The sequence below is a fragment of the Rhineura floridana genome, chromosome 4, assembly GCF_030035675.1.
Source record: "Rhineura floridana isolate rRhiFlo1 chromosome 4, rRhiFlo1.hap2, whole genome shotgun sequence".
Classification (NCBI taxonomy): Eukaryota; Metazoa; Chordata; class Lepidosauria; order Squamata; family Rhineuridae; genus Rhineura; species Rhineura floridana.
Genome location: NC_084483.1, coordinates 3,563,202 through 3,580,649, shown reverse-complemented (window position 1 = coordinate 3,580,649; position 17,448 = coordinate 3,563,202). Strand labels below are relative to the sequence as shown.

Here is a 17,448-nt window from a genome sequence, read left to right as displayed (position 1 = left end):
CGGCCACTATCATAAGCCAGATTCCTTGGGATGCTCAATGGTTTACAGTGATCGATCTAAAAAATGCTTTTTTTAGCATCCCCTTGCACCCAGATTCTCAGTTTTTGTTCGGGTTTGAATGGGACCACCGCAGTTTCGTTTGGGACCGCATCCCACAAGGGTTCTGCAATAGTCCAGGGGTCTACTGCCAATGTTTAAAGGGGGACCTGGAAGACTTCAGCCCCCTTAAAGGTTCCACGTTGGTTCTTTACGTGGATGATGTTCTGCTGACCAATAAAGCGGATTGCGGATTGCAGGAGGACGGTAAGCAGTTTCTACTCTATTTGCATTCCCGAGGGCATAAGGTGGACCCAAAGAAGATACAGTGGGTTTCCCAGAGAGTCAAGTACCTAGGGTTTATTTTAACACCCGAAGGCAGACAGATGGACCCAGACAGGATAGCCGCCATACAGCAGTGCCCATTGCCATGCACCAAGAAACAATTGCGAGGTTTCCTAGGCATCATCGGATTCTGCAGACAGTGGCTCCCCTCCTGTGGAGAACTTTGCAAGCCCCTCCACGCACTCACAGCAAAGAAAGCTGCGGACCCCCTCACGTGGTGCCCCAGCTCAATCCAAGCATTCCAACAACTGAAAGACTGTGTTGCCACTTCCATGTCTCTGAAGCCACCAAATTACAATAAACCCTTTCACCTATTTGTGCACGAAAGAGAAGGGGTTGCAAGCAGGGTCCTAACCCAGAAATGGGTCCCTAGTCACTTCCCGGTGGCGTTTTATTCACAACAGATAGATCCTGTAGCAAAGGGAACACCCTCATGCACACGAACCCTGATGGCAACAGCGCTCCTGGTAAGGAAAAGTAAGAGCCTTACTTTAGGGCATAACACTGTTATTTGGACTTCTCACACCTTGTCAGCGTTGCTCCGAAAGGGCACCACACAAGTTTTTTCTGCACAGAGACAGCAGCAGCTGGAGGTGGAATTACTGGAAGACCCCAACCTGACAATCGAGAGGTGCAGCCCCCTGAATCCAGCAACCCTCCTCCCTGATCCGCCGGAACCCTTGGACGACCATGATTGTGTGGAGGTAGTTACTTCTACCCTCCAAGTAAGACAAAACTTGTCTGACGAGGCGCTGCATAACCCAGACCTCATCCTCTTTACAGACGGGAGCTCCTTCTATGACGGTGGAACCAGATATACCGGGTATGCAGTTGTTAACCAATGGGAGTCGGTGGAGGCAGCCGCCCTACCTGGCAGGTGGGGAGCGCAAGCAGCGGAATTGTACGCTCTGACCAGAGCATGCCAGCTGGCAGCAGGTAAGACTGTGACTATTTACACTGACAGCCGATACGCCTTTGGGGTGATTCACTGCCACATACACCTGTGGAAATACAGGGGGTTCCTAACTGCAGGAGGGAAACCCATCCAGCACCTGCCCCTGATACAGAAGGTGCTGGAAGCAGTGCAACTGCCAACAGAGATAGCCGTAGTGCACTGTCGAGCACACTCAAAAGAGCGGGACCCTGTAACTCTGGGAAACGCACTCGCAGATGCAGTGGCCAAGGACGCAGCCAGGCTCCCCCTCACTCTCCCTACCCTAGCCCTGGTCACTGAGGATTTCCAGCCTACCACCCAGACCCCCGTATCAAAGAACGAGATCCAGAAGTGGTAGAGGCTGGGGGCAAGCTGCCAGAATGGCCTCTGGACCATACCAGACGGAAGAGCCTGTTTGCCTCGCTCAGCATATCCAGCCGCAGTAACCTGGCACCATAACAAGGGAGGGCATTATGGAACACACGCGTTGCCGGATACAATCACCAGGTACTGGTACGCCCCCGGCATTCATGCTACGTGCACAGCAGTGGTGAAAGCCTGTAGCCTATGCCAAGCCAACGGCCCAGCAATGCCAAATCGAGCACCAAAAGGGGGGCGCCCTCCAGCAGCTGCACCATTTCAGCATTTACAAATGGACTTTGTGGATCTACCAAAGGCAATGGGTAAGAAGCATTTACTTGTCATTGTGTGCATGCTCACGTCCTGGGTGGAGGAATATCCTACAACGAACGCCACAGCCTTAACAGTGGCCAAGATGTTACTAAAGGAAGTAATCCCGCGGTTTGGAGTGCCAGAGACAATTGACTCAGACCGGGGAACACACTTCACAGGACAAGTACTGGCGCACGTAGAGGAGGGACTGGGCATATCTCACCTCTTCCATACGCCTTACCATCCACAATCTTCTGGGAAAACTGAGAGAAATAACAGGGAATTGAAATCATTTTTGGCTAAATATGCCCAGGAGACGGGGTTCAGGCACTGCCTCTTGTATTGTTTCATTTACGCACCCGGCCCACGAGGGCTCTGGGTCTCTCTCCCTATGAATTGTTGTTTGGACACCCGCCTTCAAAGGGTGGCAATTTGCCCAAGCCAAATGTCTCCTTGCTTGGGGGGGGGAGCATGTGACTGCCTCTCAGTTTCTCTCTTTACACAGCAGGTTGCAAGAACTGTGGCGTATCACACGGTATACTCAGACGGTGCCGCTGGAGGAGCAGGTCCATCCATTCCAGCCAGGAGATTTTGTCTGGGCAAAGAAGTTCATTCGAGCAAGTTCGCTCCACCCATGATACTCAGGTCCACACCAGGTCTTACTGACAACCCAGGCATCGGTGTTCCTTGAGGGAAGGAAGTCTTGGATCCACCACTCGCACGTAAAACCAGCAGTCGTAGACTTCAGCTCCCCTGACGAGACGGACCCAAACCTCGAAGGAGGCGGCGTGGCACGGCCAGCACCAGAAGTTCGGATAATTCCAAAAATCCGTTTGCGACGAGACCCAGTAACTGACTTGTGGGTGCCTAACACAGTTCCCTTCCATGATGCTGAACCATGATGAGCGCCCGCAGCTTTTGGAACTCTGTGACAGTAACTTTTATTTGCTGTTTGTGTTGGGATCTCCTTCCTGTTGTCCCTCTCTGCTGTCCGGACGGAATAAAAATATGTACGGAGGCAGACTATAAGGAGCCCCCGACAGGGAACAAGCTCGGACTGCCTGACCCGAAAGCGTCAGGAGACTGTCGAGACCCTTACCAAGCCATGTGCGCTCACAATCTTTCTTTTAGGGCTGAAATTGCTGGATGGAGGACCCGGTGTCAGAAAGCGGCTGTGGTGTTTCAGCACAGGTATTTGGGTCCCGAGGTGACACAATGTATACGGGCGGAGGTGGCATGGGCAGTGCAACTTGCTTTGAATTGTGCTAGACCAAAGGAGATGACCCAAAACTCCCCTTGCCCGACAAGCATGGACACATACACCCTTGTACAAGAGTATTCTATGTTTACCTATAGAGAAAAAGGCGCCCCGGGACCAAAATACTGTATTGGGCTGGAATTCTATACTTGCTATAACACTTTAAGAGACCTGAGGCAAAAGGGGCTGACTGCCAAATACCGACCCCCATCGGGCACTTCCACCCCAGTAAGAAAGTTTATGCCAACTCCCTTAACATACAAAGGGGATAGCTGGAAAGTAAATGTATTTCTCTCCCTATTGGAAGCCGCTGCCCCTAAGAATGGCACCTGTTACGTTTGTGCACACACACCCCCACACGGAGAAGCTGGGGTTCCCTTGGTAGGCACTTCCCTCTCTATCAAGGAAATACTGAGTTTTCTAAGGCAACCACCCGCAAGAGAACTGGATGGTCCTTTAGAAACCAGTGGCCCGCTGCAAGGGGAGATCTGTGTGAGCAGTAGACCCAAAGCACATTTCGGCATGCACTGTCAGTTCATCTTGAGTAAACTAAAGGCTAATGTATGGGGAATCTTTAATAACACCCTTTTGCTTCACGAGAACTACACCTGGACGCAGGCCTGGTACTCCTTTTCACCCCAAGACTCCCCTGAAGCAGGACTGTTCTCTTTTCTCCTTAATTTACAAACCAAACCCACCCCTAAAGGGCTCTGGTGGCTGTGCGGCCACCGGGTGCAACGACGCTTGCCAACGACCATTCGTTGGACGTGCACCCTAGGAAGGGTGGTCCCGGGGGTCCGAGTTTCCAAAATGCCCCCAGTAGCACGACACAGAAACCGGAGGAAGGTGGGGGAAGCAATCCTTCGGGGGCTCTTTCCTCAATACGGGGCAGGGCAAAATTACATGGACTTGATAAAGCTATCTAACTCCTTTGAAGGTTTTTTAAATGACACCACAGCTTCTCTACGAGATTTGACTAACGAACAAGGGCAAATTAGGACAGTGGCATCACAGAACAGATTAGCAATTGACTACCTCCTCTCAAGCGGTATTTGCGCATTAATTGGAAGCAAATGTTGTACTTCTATCACAGATTCAAAAGCAGATGTCTTGCAACATTTAAATCATTTAGGCACAGTATACAATGATATCGAAAAATCAAACAGTCATCCATAATTCCAGATATCACTCAATGGTTCAATGAATGGCCCAGCTGGCACAAAATCATAGCGTACATTGTGAGTGGAATATGCCTTTTAATACTCTGTTGTTGTCTTGTCCAATGCCTTCCTAACCTGATATTCATTCTTTCCACTTCTGGTGCAAGATGCATTACAGCCTGTCAAAGGAAGTCCCTTTCGGTGGGCGAGCTGGCTTTGCTGGACATGACTCATCGTTTGATGCGTGCACCTGTGTGGCCAGGAAAGGATAAGGCAGCTATCTCTTAGACACTGGACGTCTGAAGAGAGCTGAAAGGGGGGAACTGTTAGGTAGAAGACCCTGAGCCTAACCACCTCTGTAAGAACTGAGCCAAAGTTGCAAAGCACGCTGGAACACAGATAGGAGGGGGAAAGCAAATACTCTAAATATCATTCTTTGTCCATGGGAATGTAGCCCCAGAGGTGCCTGCAAGTCGGCAACAATGTTTTCAGAAGATAATAAACTGAAGCTGTCCTTGAGTGTTTTATTCTCACAGCACTTGATGTGTATTTATCCCCATGTATCTTCTTTTACAATTAAGGCTGTGTATTTCTTTGTCAATTCCTTCTGTACACCCCTTCGGAGGTTTAGTAACAGAACCTCGTAGTTTCATTGATATGGGGCCTCTTCAGGGCCATATGTGTTTTCTTGTGTATATGTTCTCATGTTTATGACCACCTAGAAGTGTCGGTTACTCACCCCAGCCCTATTCTTATCTCACAATGGATTACCCAAGGGCTCCAAGGGGTGCAAGGGAGGAACGTCCTGACTTTAGAAATGTAGCAAGGATCTGTTCTTTGTCTCTGACGTTGTCAATAATGTTATGATACATTTTGTTTATTGCCCTTTTCTCTCTTGAACCCTATATATTGATTCTGCTCACAATAAAGGGGGCCCTTCACCCTTGCCTGGCTGACGTGCCTGTGTAAGTGTGGGGTCGCTTTTTGATCAAGAGCTGTGTACGTGTCTTTATTTGATACTTGGCCGAAAGCACGAGGGTCCATCTAACTCCCTTCTGCCCGCACTTACTCCCGGGGTATTGAGGTGAGCTTCACACTGCCTAGGGCAGGTGCTAAAAAAGCCTCAACAGTCTGTAATTTATAGTGTTGTTGTTGCTGTTATATGCCTTCAAAGTCGATTATGACTTATGGCGACCCTATGAATCAGTGACCTCCAACAGCATCTAATACATAGTGTATTGTACTGTAAACTAAATGCCTTAAAAATAAATGAAATACAGCCTGTGTTAAGTCCCGCTGATTTAGTGAGAAACTTAGAAAAACTCCTGCTGGAATTGATGGAGCTTAAAAATACTAAGTGCTGGCTGAATCATGTCCATTATGAACAACAATAAGACCATGTGGGCATGCCCTAACTATGTCCTCCAACATCAGTGTGTGATGGTTTTAGCCTGATGTCAGGGTACTAGAAGAAAATGGCACTGGAAACAACCTTCGTAGGTCCAGACTGCATTGCAAATAGCTAAACAGCAGGGCAACATCTAGGATCAAGCAAAACAGCTTCTGTTTTCTCATTTCAACGCAAAGTACTTACCCCAACACAATCAGTTCACCATATTTCACTGGTGCTTTTGATGGATGATTTTCTTGATCAGGCGAAAACATGAGCCTAGTTAGTTCCCACTTCTGTGATCAAGAACCTTGGCACACTTTTTTCATTCTTTCCTATGGGGGAGGGGGAAGAGAGAGAGAGAAGTTAAACATAAATTGGAGCACTGTAGGAGAATTAGTTTCACCTATCAGTTTTGCCAAACAATGGAGACCGACCAACAGTATATTGTTATTCCTACTCCTCTTCCTGGCCCACTTCATTCATTACAGAAGCTATGGGGTGTCTTTATTTGCTTACCTCTGCTTTTCTCCGTGTCTTGAAAACTAACTAGAGTCATAACAAAGCTCACTTACAAATTATATCTATGATCTTTACAATACAGCATGTCAAGACAGCATCTGTAGATAGAAATCTTATAATTAATGAATTAATTAATGCTATGTGGCATGTATTATAAAGGAAATAGCAGCAACTAGATTTCTTTCATCTACTCGAGCCCACTTTTACAAAAATAATTTGCCTTGCATAGTCAGTTCTTCTGTTTTATCTGTCTCCTTTGCTTGTCCATCCCATTTTGGCCTGTATATTGCCTGAGCCATCCCATTTCACAAATTGCCTCAGATAACATTAATAAAGATATTTACCACATATAGAGAGACAGTGTGGCATAGTGATAAGAGTGTTGTACTAGGACCTGGGAGACCAGGGTTCAAATCCCAATTCAGCCATGATGCTCACTGGGTGACCCTGGGCCAGTCACCATTTTTTAGCCTAACCTACTCCATAGTGTCGTTGTGAGGTTAAAATGGGGATAGGGAAAACCATGAACAGTGAGTGTTCCTGGAAGAAAAGTGGGATAAAAATGTAATAAATAAATGCTGTTAAGAAACATGCTGGTGTAATCTCACAACAGTGTCAGTAGCAGGAAAAATATTGAGGGTGGGGAGAAGGGACAAAGTGAGGCAAGAGTATGTCCCCTGTCTACATGAACCAACCTGGTGCGCTCCAGTTGTTTAGGCTACAACTCCCATCAGTCCCAGCCAGAGCTTGGAAAAGTTACTTTTTTGAACTACAACTCCCATCAGCCCAATCCAGTGGCCATGCTGGCTGGGGCTGATGGGAGTTGTAGGTCAAAAAAAGTAACTTTTCCAAGCTCTTGTCCCAGCCAACATGGCTGGCTAGTCCACCTAGTAAGACTTTCTCTCAACACACACACTCCTCATTAATGCTATAATCATAAACACATTAATTCAGAACTAAGAACATCAGAACAGCCTGCTAGATGAGGCCAATGACCCATCAAGTCCAGCATCCTGTTCTCACAGTGGCCAACCAGATGCCTCTGGGAAGCCCACAAGCAGGATTGAAGTAATTTCAGTAAGATTTACAACCATGTATGTTGCATACATGTTCACATCCTTCAGTTCTATATTCAGCCTAGATTACCACCCTGCAGGGCACACTGATCTTTCATTTCCTCCCTATTCAAACCTGAACTGAGACTAGAGAACCTAAATTGCCTTGGAGAGCTGGGGGCCGTAGAGCATTCCAGTCGAAAAGGCAGCAAGCCCCAAAAGGCAGAAAGGTCAGGAAGCCTAGATGAGAGAAGGGATCTTGAAACAGCAGCTGGAACTGGGCAAGGAGGGAGGGGGGAGAGTTCCTTGAGGCTTCTTTCAGGCTTATTGTCCAGTTGCAGCTGCTGAGATTTTTCCCTCCGTTACTCAGACACGCTTCTTGTTCCCTCCTCCCCACTGCTCCAACCACTGCAACCAGGACAAGCAACATGGTTGAGAATGTACCCAACCAAAGTACTATGTCAACTTCAGTGGGCGGGTGACTGAGTGAGTGAAATGTGGGCATCTGCATATCCTTAACCCCTTGTGGCTATGCCTACTGATGATAAATATGATACAAACAATATTCTACTGACTTCTGTTGTTATGTACCTTCATGTCAATTACGACTTATGGCGACCCTATGAATCAGTGACCTCCAAGAGCATCTGTCATGAACCACCCTGTTCAAATCTTCCTTTATGGAATCAATCCATCGCTTGTTTGGCCTTCTTTTTCTACTCCCTTCTGTTTTTCCCAGCATTATTGTCTTTTCTACTGAATCATGTCTCATTATGTGTCCAATGTATGATAACTTCAGTTTCATCATTTTAGCTTCTAGTGATAGTTCTGGTTCTAACACCCAATTATTTGTCTTTTTCGCAGTCCGTGGTATGCACAAAGCTCTCCTCCAACACCACATTTCAAAGGAGTTGATCTTTCTCTTATCTACTTTTTTCACTATCCAACTTTCACATCCATACATAGAGATCGGGAATACCATGGTCTGAATGATCCTGACTTCAGTGTTCAGTGATACATCTTTGCATTTGAGGACCTTTTCTAGTTCTCTCACAGCTGCCCTCCCCAGTCCTAGCCTTCTTCTGATTTCTTCACTATCGTCTCCATTTTGGTTAATGACTATGCCGAGGTATTGATAATCCTTGACAAGTTCGATGTCCTCATTGTCAACTTTAAAGTTACATAAATCTTCTGTTGTCATTACTTTAGTCTTTTTGACGTTCAGCTGTAGTCCTGCTTTTGTGCTTTTCTCTTTAACTTTCATCAGCATTCATTTCAAATCATTACTGGTTTCTGCTAGTAGTATGGTATCGTCTGCATATCTTAAATTATTAACATTTCTCCCTCCAATTTTCACACCTCCTTCTTGGTCCAATCCCGCTTTCCGTATGATATGTTCTGCATATGGATTAAATAAATAGGGTGATAAAATACACCCGTCTCACACTCTTTCCAATGGTGAACCAATCGGTTTCTCCATATTCTCTCCTTGCAGTAGTCTCTTGTCCAGAATATAGGTTGCCCTCAGAACAATCAGATGCTGTGGCACCCCCATTTCTTTTAAAGCATTCCATAGTTTTTCATGATCCACACAGTCAAAGGCTTTGCTGTAATCTATAAAGCAAAGGGTGATTTTCTTCTGAAATTCCTTGGTCTGTTCCATTATCCAACGTATGTTTGCAATATGATCTTTGGTGCCTCTTCCCTTTGTAAATCCAGCTTGGACGTCTGGCATTTCTCGCTCCATATATGGTAAGAGCCTTTGTTGTAGAATCTTGAGGATTACTTTACTCGCATGGGATATTAAGGCAATAGTACAATAATTACTGCATTCCCTGGGACCTCCTTTCTTTGGAATTGGGATGTATATTGAATGCTTCCAGTCTGTGGGCCATTGTTTAGTTTTCCATATTTGTTGACAAATTTTTGTCAAAACGTGGACAGATTCAGTCTCAATAGCTTGTAGCAACTCTATTGGTATGCCATCTACTCCTGGTGATTTGTGTCTTCCAAGTATTTTAAGAGCAGCTTTCACCTCATATTCTAAAATTTCTGGTTCTTCATCATAAGTTTTTCTCCATGAGTGAATCTGTCATCCTTGCATCTCTTTTATAGAGTGTATTGCTTCCATCTGCCTTGTTGGTTTAAAGTTTCCTTTCATTTCTCTAATCTTTCAGAATAGGGCTCTTGTTCTTCCCTTTTTGTTGTCCTTTTCTATCTCTATAGAATAACTATTGTAATAGTTCTTTGTCCCTACATACTAGTCGCTGTATTGTTGCATTTAGGGTTCTGACTGTGTGTCTATCTCCTTTTGTTTTTGCTTTTCTTCTCTCTTTAACAATGTTAAGAGTTTCTTCAGTCATCCATTTCTCTCTTTTTAACTAGAGGTATTGTCTATTTATATTCTGCCCTGATAATGTCTCTGACTTCACTCCATAGTTCTTCTGGTTCTCTGTCAACAAACTTTAAAGCCTTGAATCTATTCCTTATTTGATCTTTATATTCTTCTGGGATGTTATTTAAATGTATTTTGGCATTATGATAGTTTTGTTGTTGTTGTTTAGCTTTACTCTGATTTTCGATACAACCAGGTCATGATCTGTACGTCAGTCTGCTCCTGGTCTTGTTTTCGCAGAAAGTATGGAACTTCTCCATCTTCTTTGATTCCTATATTGACCATTTGGTGATGTCCACGTGTACAGTCGTCTTTTCAGTTGCTCAAAAAATGTGTTCGTAAGAAACAAATTATTGGCTTCACAGAATTCAATAAGTCTTTGTCCTGCTTCATTTCTGTCTCCTAATCCCCATTTCCCCGCAATTCCTAGTTCTTCCTAGTTCTTCTCTGTTCCCTACTTTTGTTCCCTACTGACTTCTGTACAAGTCCACATTTAAAATGTTAGTTGGATAAGATATTTGCAGCTCCCAATGCTCATTTCCTTCATCTTTACATTGATATGTAATGTACACTCGGGTTTCTTTAAGGGACTTTAAAGAAGATCCAACTACATGAGGAACAGTTAATTGGCCATTTTCACATTCAGAGTTTAGAGATGCATTTTTAGCTACAACATACTGCTGCTGAATGTTGTTAAAAGGGGATAAAGTAGATAAATTTTAAATTGAGTGCGGATATTACATGTGAAGTACAGGAATGGGAAGCTCAAAAACCTATGTAAGAGTCACTTGTCAGAACAACCTCCCACTTAAGTGCAGTCCCCATCTAACTTTATGTAACATATACCTGAACACTAACCGACTGGGAGCAGGCCACTGCATTCTTCCTTTCCCATGATTTAGGGGGTGGGGTGGATAGGGATCACAACGCAAACAAATGATTTTACTGTCAGGTTTTATGAGTTTCCTTATAGCTTGCAATGGTTGAATGTGTCACCAATTAGTTTGGGGAAAGGAAAGGCAGGTGAAAGGTATGATCACCCAGCTACGCCTGTGGCAATGGTTAGTATTTGGAGAGAGAACAATGTTCCTTTCAAAGAATTCTCAAGCCATTGGCCAAATAACTTTTTTTCTGGAGGAAATGTACCAAAAATTGTGGCTCAGTCTGCAGCTATCCAGACAATGGCTTTTCATGAAGCTTGATTCACAGCAGATGACCACCTTATTTATTATATTCATAGTTGGAGTTTCAACTTTTACAAGTTCTCTGATAGGCAGTTTTGACTAAGTAGCTTGCCAAAGGCCAGATGAGGGAACTTTATGATCAAGCAAGCATTTGAATCTGGGTTTCCCATATTCAAACCCCCAAGACTCTTAACCGATTGCTTCATGCTGGCACTCTGTGTACCAGTTGCTGATAGCAAACAAACAAATGAAACAAACGGGAGGACAATTTGCATCCATCTTCAGAAGAATCCTAGAAGCTGGTATAGCATAGAGGGGAGGACAGCCTGGCTGGGAGGCTAGAGTCTGAGTTCAAATCCCCGCTCCTGTCTCCTGGGTGTCAAGGGCCAGCTAAAGATCACCCCCACAGTGAGTGGCTCAGGGGTTACATGCCCTGCCACCTGTGCAGCCATGGGCAAGCGGCATAGTCCCAAGCAGCCCAGTTGCCCCCCAGCTGGCAGTTGTGGACAAGGAAGGGGCTGGTTTGTGCAGCTGGGGCAGGCTGAGCAGGCCCTAGCCAGCTGAGGAGGACTGGCCTCAGAGGGAGGCAATGGTAAACCCCCTCTGAATACCTCTTACCATGAAAACCCTATTCATAGGGTAGCCATAAGTCGGGATAGACTTGAAGGCAGTCCATTTCCATTTTCAGAAGAATCCATGTCTGCCAACATAGGCAGCAGGCTTCAGGTACAGTAGGAGTGGTGCCAAAACAGACACTAAAACTCTATTTCCAGGTCTTACTCACTTGCAACATTTTTCTATTTTCAAAGCTTTGGGGCACTATCAACAACATATGAGGCAGAGAGCTTAAATTAACTCACTACACCCCCCAAATCTATATCTATGCTGTTAAGAGAGAGAATAATTCCCCCCAGTTACTTCATGAACACTATAATGGACAAGGTTACATAGTTTTATGAAGTTAGGCAGTCAGGGTGTCATGATCTAGTACAGTAGGGCCCCACTCATACGGCAGGTTACGTTCCAGGCCCCCGCCGAAAAGCAAAAACCGCCGGAAAGTGGGGCCCTACTGTATCGCAGACCACCACACAGACAACATCTCCTTAAGTGTATCAGCTTAAGCAGAGATCCCTAAAATAATTTGGCCTGTTCTTTTAAAAAAATGCTAGAATAAGAGTGCCTTTGTGAAAAAATTGCTGTCACAGAAGTTTCATTATGTGGTGTTGGAAACTATAGCTAGTAAGACTACCTTTTGTTTGTTTTTTCAAACACACACACACACACAGAGGGAGAGGGAATGAATGAATGAATGAATATATCCAGATGGAAAACCAAGACATTTTAATTTTGCTTGAATACTGCAACATAACTTTTCCCTTTCATGGCCTCTGCCTTCCAGCTCTCATCCTACTGGGGAGAAAGCATAAAGACCTGTGGAACTTGCAACAGACAAGCACCAATTTTGTGCTGACTGATCGTGCAACCCTGAAACATCTCCCTCTCTTATGAATTTAGAACTCTGTTCACCAACTGGAAAAGCCACATCAAATAAGAGCATCTTTCTCTCCTTCATCAAAAATCTAGTCCTGAACATTGTAGACTAGGCAACAGAAGGCTACTCCACTTAAATAAATGCCTTTAACAATACTGAAGCATTCACAGAGTGAAGAGATTGGAAACCTGTGCCCTTCCAGATATCGCTGGACTCCAACTCCCATCATCTCTGACCACTGGAAAAGCTAGCTGGGGCTGATGGCAGTTGGAGGTCAACAACCTCTTGAGGTCAAAATCGCTATAAAAGGGCACTTCTGCTTGCATGAGGGTAAATGGTAGGGATTCCAAACACTTTTACATAAACAAAGGTACAAAACAAGGTTGCCCTCTTTCGCCTATTTTATTTGCCTTTGCACGTGAACCTCTTGCGAATACAGTATGACACAACCCTCTAATAAAAGGGGTTACAGTAAATGGTCACACTCATTTGCTCAATATTTTTGCCGACGACATAGCTATGATGTTGTCTAACCCAGAGGAAGCAATTCCAGCATTAATGAAACAGATCCAGACCTACGGGAAAGTGGCAGGTCTTGAGATTAATTTTCAAAAATCAGAACTCTTATGCTTTAATATGCCTCCAGAATTGACCCCAAAACTAGAAGAAATCTCCAAACTGAAGATAAGCTCCAAGTCATTCAAATATCTTGGAGTGGTGATCCCGAAAAACCTATCCAAATTAATGCAATTAAATTTTACTCCCATAATTAAGGAAATAATATGCATGCTAAAAGAACGTTCCCAATTCTCCTTATCATGCTGGGCCAGATTATAAAAATGTCTATTTTACCTAAATTAAACTTTTTATTTCCATCCATTCCAATACTGATTCCTAAAAACAAATTAACAATTTGGCAACGAATTATTAACAAATTTATTCACCAAGGTAAAAAGCCCAGATTAATCAAAAATACTCTTTATAGGTCCCCCAAGAAAGGCGGTCTGGGCATACCTAACCTGCAACTTTGATCATGATGCATGTCACCTAAAAAGCACAATACTTCTACTGCAGGAATCTACAAACAAATCTTGGACTGGCATGGAAAGAGTGGGCACTTCTTTACAAGAATCCAGAGGTCTCCCATTTGTGATTCATATGAAGAAAAAATTAGATGCTATAACTAACCCATTTTTGAAAAATAATTTAACAATTTGGAAAAAATGGCACTCAAGATTACCCCCCCCGATTTCGCCTTTGACCCCTGTTCTCAATCATCCCATGTTTTATGAAAGGAATAAATTTCAGCAGTTCAAAGATTGGGAAAAGACGGATCTTTACCACATTAGAGACTTTTACATACGTAGCCATCCCAAAACGCCTGACCAACTGAAATCTCAGCTCAAGGAAATTAAAACATTCTGGTTTCAGCTTCACCAACTTCACCTTCATCACAATGCCAATTATCACCCAGCAAGTGACAAGACCCCTAACCCCCTTTGAATCTTTCCTTGCTCAACCTTGGGGAAATGGCAAGGGGGTGTTATCAAAAATATATGGCATATTACTAGAGACAACAGCAGGTTCTTCTATAAACCATAAAGCCCCTTGGGACAAAGACCTTAGTCAAAACATCAGTGAATCTGACTGGAATGGTATTTGGACTAGAACCCCTTTCAAATCTGTTTCTTGTAGGATCCGTGAAAATGCACTGAAGCCGATTTTCAGATGGTACCTCACTCCCCACACCCTACACAGAATCAATAACAAGCTCTCCCCCTTGTGTTGGAGAGGGTGTGGGGAGTGAGGTACATTTTATCATATGTGGTGGTCTTGTGTGCTTTGGGGAGGAAGTATTTAATGAAATCCACAAGATTACCAATCAATCCCTTCATTTAGACCCATCTCTGGCTCGGTTACTTATCGCTGATGAAGCCAACAATAAAATCATACACAAAACCTTCTTCTTATAGCAAACTTTCTTCTTATAGCAGCACGACTGGTGATAGCTGCTTCCTGGAAAACACTTGACCCACATATGATTCATAAATGGTATCAGGAAATATAGAAATTAGGACTTATGGAAAAACTAACACAGTTCAACAGCAATGAGACAAGGAACAGACGCAGACAAGTTCTATGAACAATGGTATAGCTTTATTGTTTTTGTCAGTCAAAGTGATGGGGCTTGCAAGCCTCCAACCTCGCATGGTCAGATCTGGCGGTCCACATTGACATAATTATCTGGAAAACAATACAGGACAATAACCATTTAATATATGCTTACACCCCTACAGCATTATAGGTCAGGCCGGATTAAGCTGAGGAGGGCCCCTAGGCTGATTCTGAGCCGCCCGCCATCCCGTCCCATCCCATCCTCCCCATCACCTATCTTTCTGCTTTTTTTGCGGCTGCGCGCACTGCGCACACAGATTTGCCATCAATCAAGATGGCGGCTGAGGTTTCCCTAAGGGGCTGAAGCCTCTGCCGCCATCTTGGTTGATGGCAGCAGTGCACGCCAGCAATGCGCGCAAGCAGGACAGGAGCTGCAGATTGCAGGCCCCCAACAGCTTCAGGCCCCTAGGCTTCAGCCTACTAAGCCTAATGGATAATCCGGCCCTGTTATAGGTACCATAACGCCTATTGTCAACTGCACTATTTTCTCTCATTTTTGTATAAATTATTCTTGTTTTGTATTCTGTTCTACCCAAAACCAATAAAAACATTATTAAAACACACACACACACAACCTCTCGAGATCCACAGGTTTCCCCTGGCCTAGAGCTTCAGAGCTATCTTGCTCAAATCTGTTTTACTGATAGATCAGGTAAAGACAGCAGGACAAGACCCTCAGTAAAAAATACAGAAACACACACACAAATTGCACTTGCCTTGCTATATATTCATGAGCCATCACAATGACCAGGGATTTTCAGTTTAGTACACTTCCTGATTATTGATCCAACTGTGTTCAGTGTGATATCCAAACACTTGGATATTACTTTGTACCTTTTTCCTAATCAATGCATTTGTATTACAGTAAGGCCCCGCTCATCCGGACTGCCGCTGTAAAGCGAAATCTGCCGTAAAGCAGAATGCATTGACTAACATTGTCTAAAATGGCACCCAAAAAACACCATAAAAGTGGAACAAGCGCCGTAGGAGCGGGGCCTTTCTGCAATTGACAACCGCTGTATCAGTGGAACGGGACCCTACTGTATATTCTCTCTCACTTCTGTAGAATGCTCTTTGGTCTTCATTTTCCTTCAGATCCACAGCCTGACCAATGATCCTTCAACAGTGGGATTTTCATCCTGACAACGTGACAGCAATTTTAATGGTTCACAGGTGGAGGCCAATGGCAAGGTAATTATTTCCTCGATAGCGCAATTTCTTTCATCTGTGTAAACTGGGAGCTTCCACAGGGGTTGAATACTTATGCAAGCAACATGTTTGTAAGAAACATACAAAACTGAAACATCTCCCAACATAAAACCAATGTCACCTTACAATAATTGATTTTGAGTTTCAGTATTTCCAAATAAAATGTCATACAGAACGAAATTACAATGTACCATTTGTAATTAATGTGAGAGCACTGGCCAGGGGTCTGATTACTTATGCACGGCACTGTACTTGCAAAAATATTTGCAAGTATAAGAATGTCAGGACTTCCTCTCACTAGCATAAACCTAAGCATGTTCTTGTTCAGCTTGACGAACACACAGAATCTCATTTAGTAAACTGGTTATCTTGTCTATTAGTGCTTTGACTCTGCAAGACTATGAAATGGTATCCTTTGCTACTGGGTTTAGCTCCATTCACAGAATTCTGTTTGGTTGCTCAAGACAATATGCTAGGGCTTCATTGTGATAGGAGAGGGCGGCCACTACACAACACTGGATACTATTGTGAAAAGTTACCTTGAATAGCCAACAATGGAAACTAAGCCACCATTTAATTCCATTTCTCAGAAGCTGTCACCTTTTGTTTAGACAAAGGCAGTACCTATTTCTTTGATAGACTGGCTTATGCCGTACTATACTGGAACATCCATCTCTTTTGCATCTCCTTCCCCCCCCCAACATACACACTCTGTATAGACACATTTGGCATGCTCTTACTTCAGAGGCCTTTGTATGGCATGGTTTTAGAATTATATTCATCTTTTACAGCTTGGGTTGAAACATCCTCAATTCACCCAGTGTAGGCAAGGTTTAAAGATAGCAGCAGTAGGTGGGAAGTAAAAGCATAATTTTGACATCAGTAGTGCAAATTCACCCTCTCTTCCTTTTGTAAGCGTACTAATTTGATATCTTTAGAACCTGAAAAACCTCCCATGGCCCACTTTTGTCAGCCAACAATAATATGCCAAGGGGAAAATTCAATAACAAATATATTTTAAAGGAATTACTAATGACTAAAGGACACCGTTGAACTTCTATGCCTATAAAAAGCTGCTAATAATTATATGTCAGTGCAATTCTGTTGCTTAATTCAGAATCTGGCAAACTCTGAACACGCACGTTTGAGGGCACAGGGAAATAATGAAAAACCCAGGCACACCAACGAAGACTGGGCGCTGCCTTGCAAGAGTGTTTATTCTTCATTACAATTGTGAACCCACAGCACTGGGCCAATTCATGAAGCGAGCAGTGCGCTGGATTTGAGGCTCTGAACTGCAACGGAAACAGGTACTCCGCTTACTAGCTTACAACCTTCCCCAATCCTACAACAAAGGGCTGTCATAGCTGGTTCATTACACTAAGGGTTATTCCTGCTAAATCTGTTCAACCTGCTTTTGGAAATTAATGCATATGAGAACAGTACTTAAAATCCATACTAACTGAAAAAAACTGTTGTTCTATCACAATGGCTTATAGGGTACAGTAGGGCCCCGCTTTACAGTGCTTCGCTTTACAGCGTTCCGCTAATGCAGCGGTTGACAATTGCAGAAAGGCCCCGCTCTTACAGCGCTTGTTCCGCTTTGACAGCATTTTTTGCT

At 44.0% G+C, this 17,448-nt stretch overlaps 1 protein-coding gene across 2 annotated transcripts in view; it reads right to left on the bottom strand.

Moving 5' to 3' along the window:
* Positions 1-17,448, bottom strand: part of PELI1 (pellino E3 ubiquitin protein ligase 1) — an 86,094-nt gene that overhangs the window by 24,827 nt on the left and 43,819 nt on the right. For both annotated transcript variants that reach the window (XM_061622259.1, XM_061622258.1), the window contains one exon: positions 6,000-6,130. In XM_061622259.1, the coding sequence (XP_061478243.1) occupies positions 6,000-6,070 (71 nt within the window). In that variant the 5' untranslated portion in view covers positions 6,071-6,130. The remainder of the gene's footprint in view (positions 1-5,999; positions 6,131-17,448) is intronic.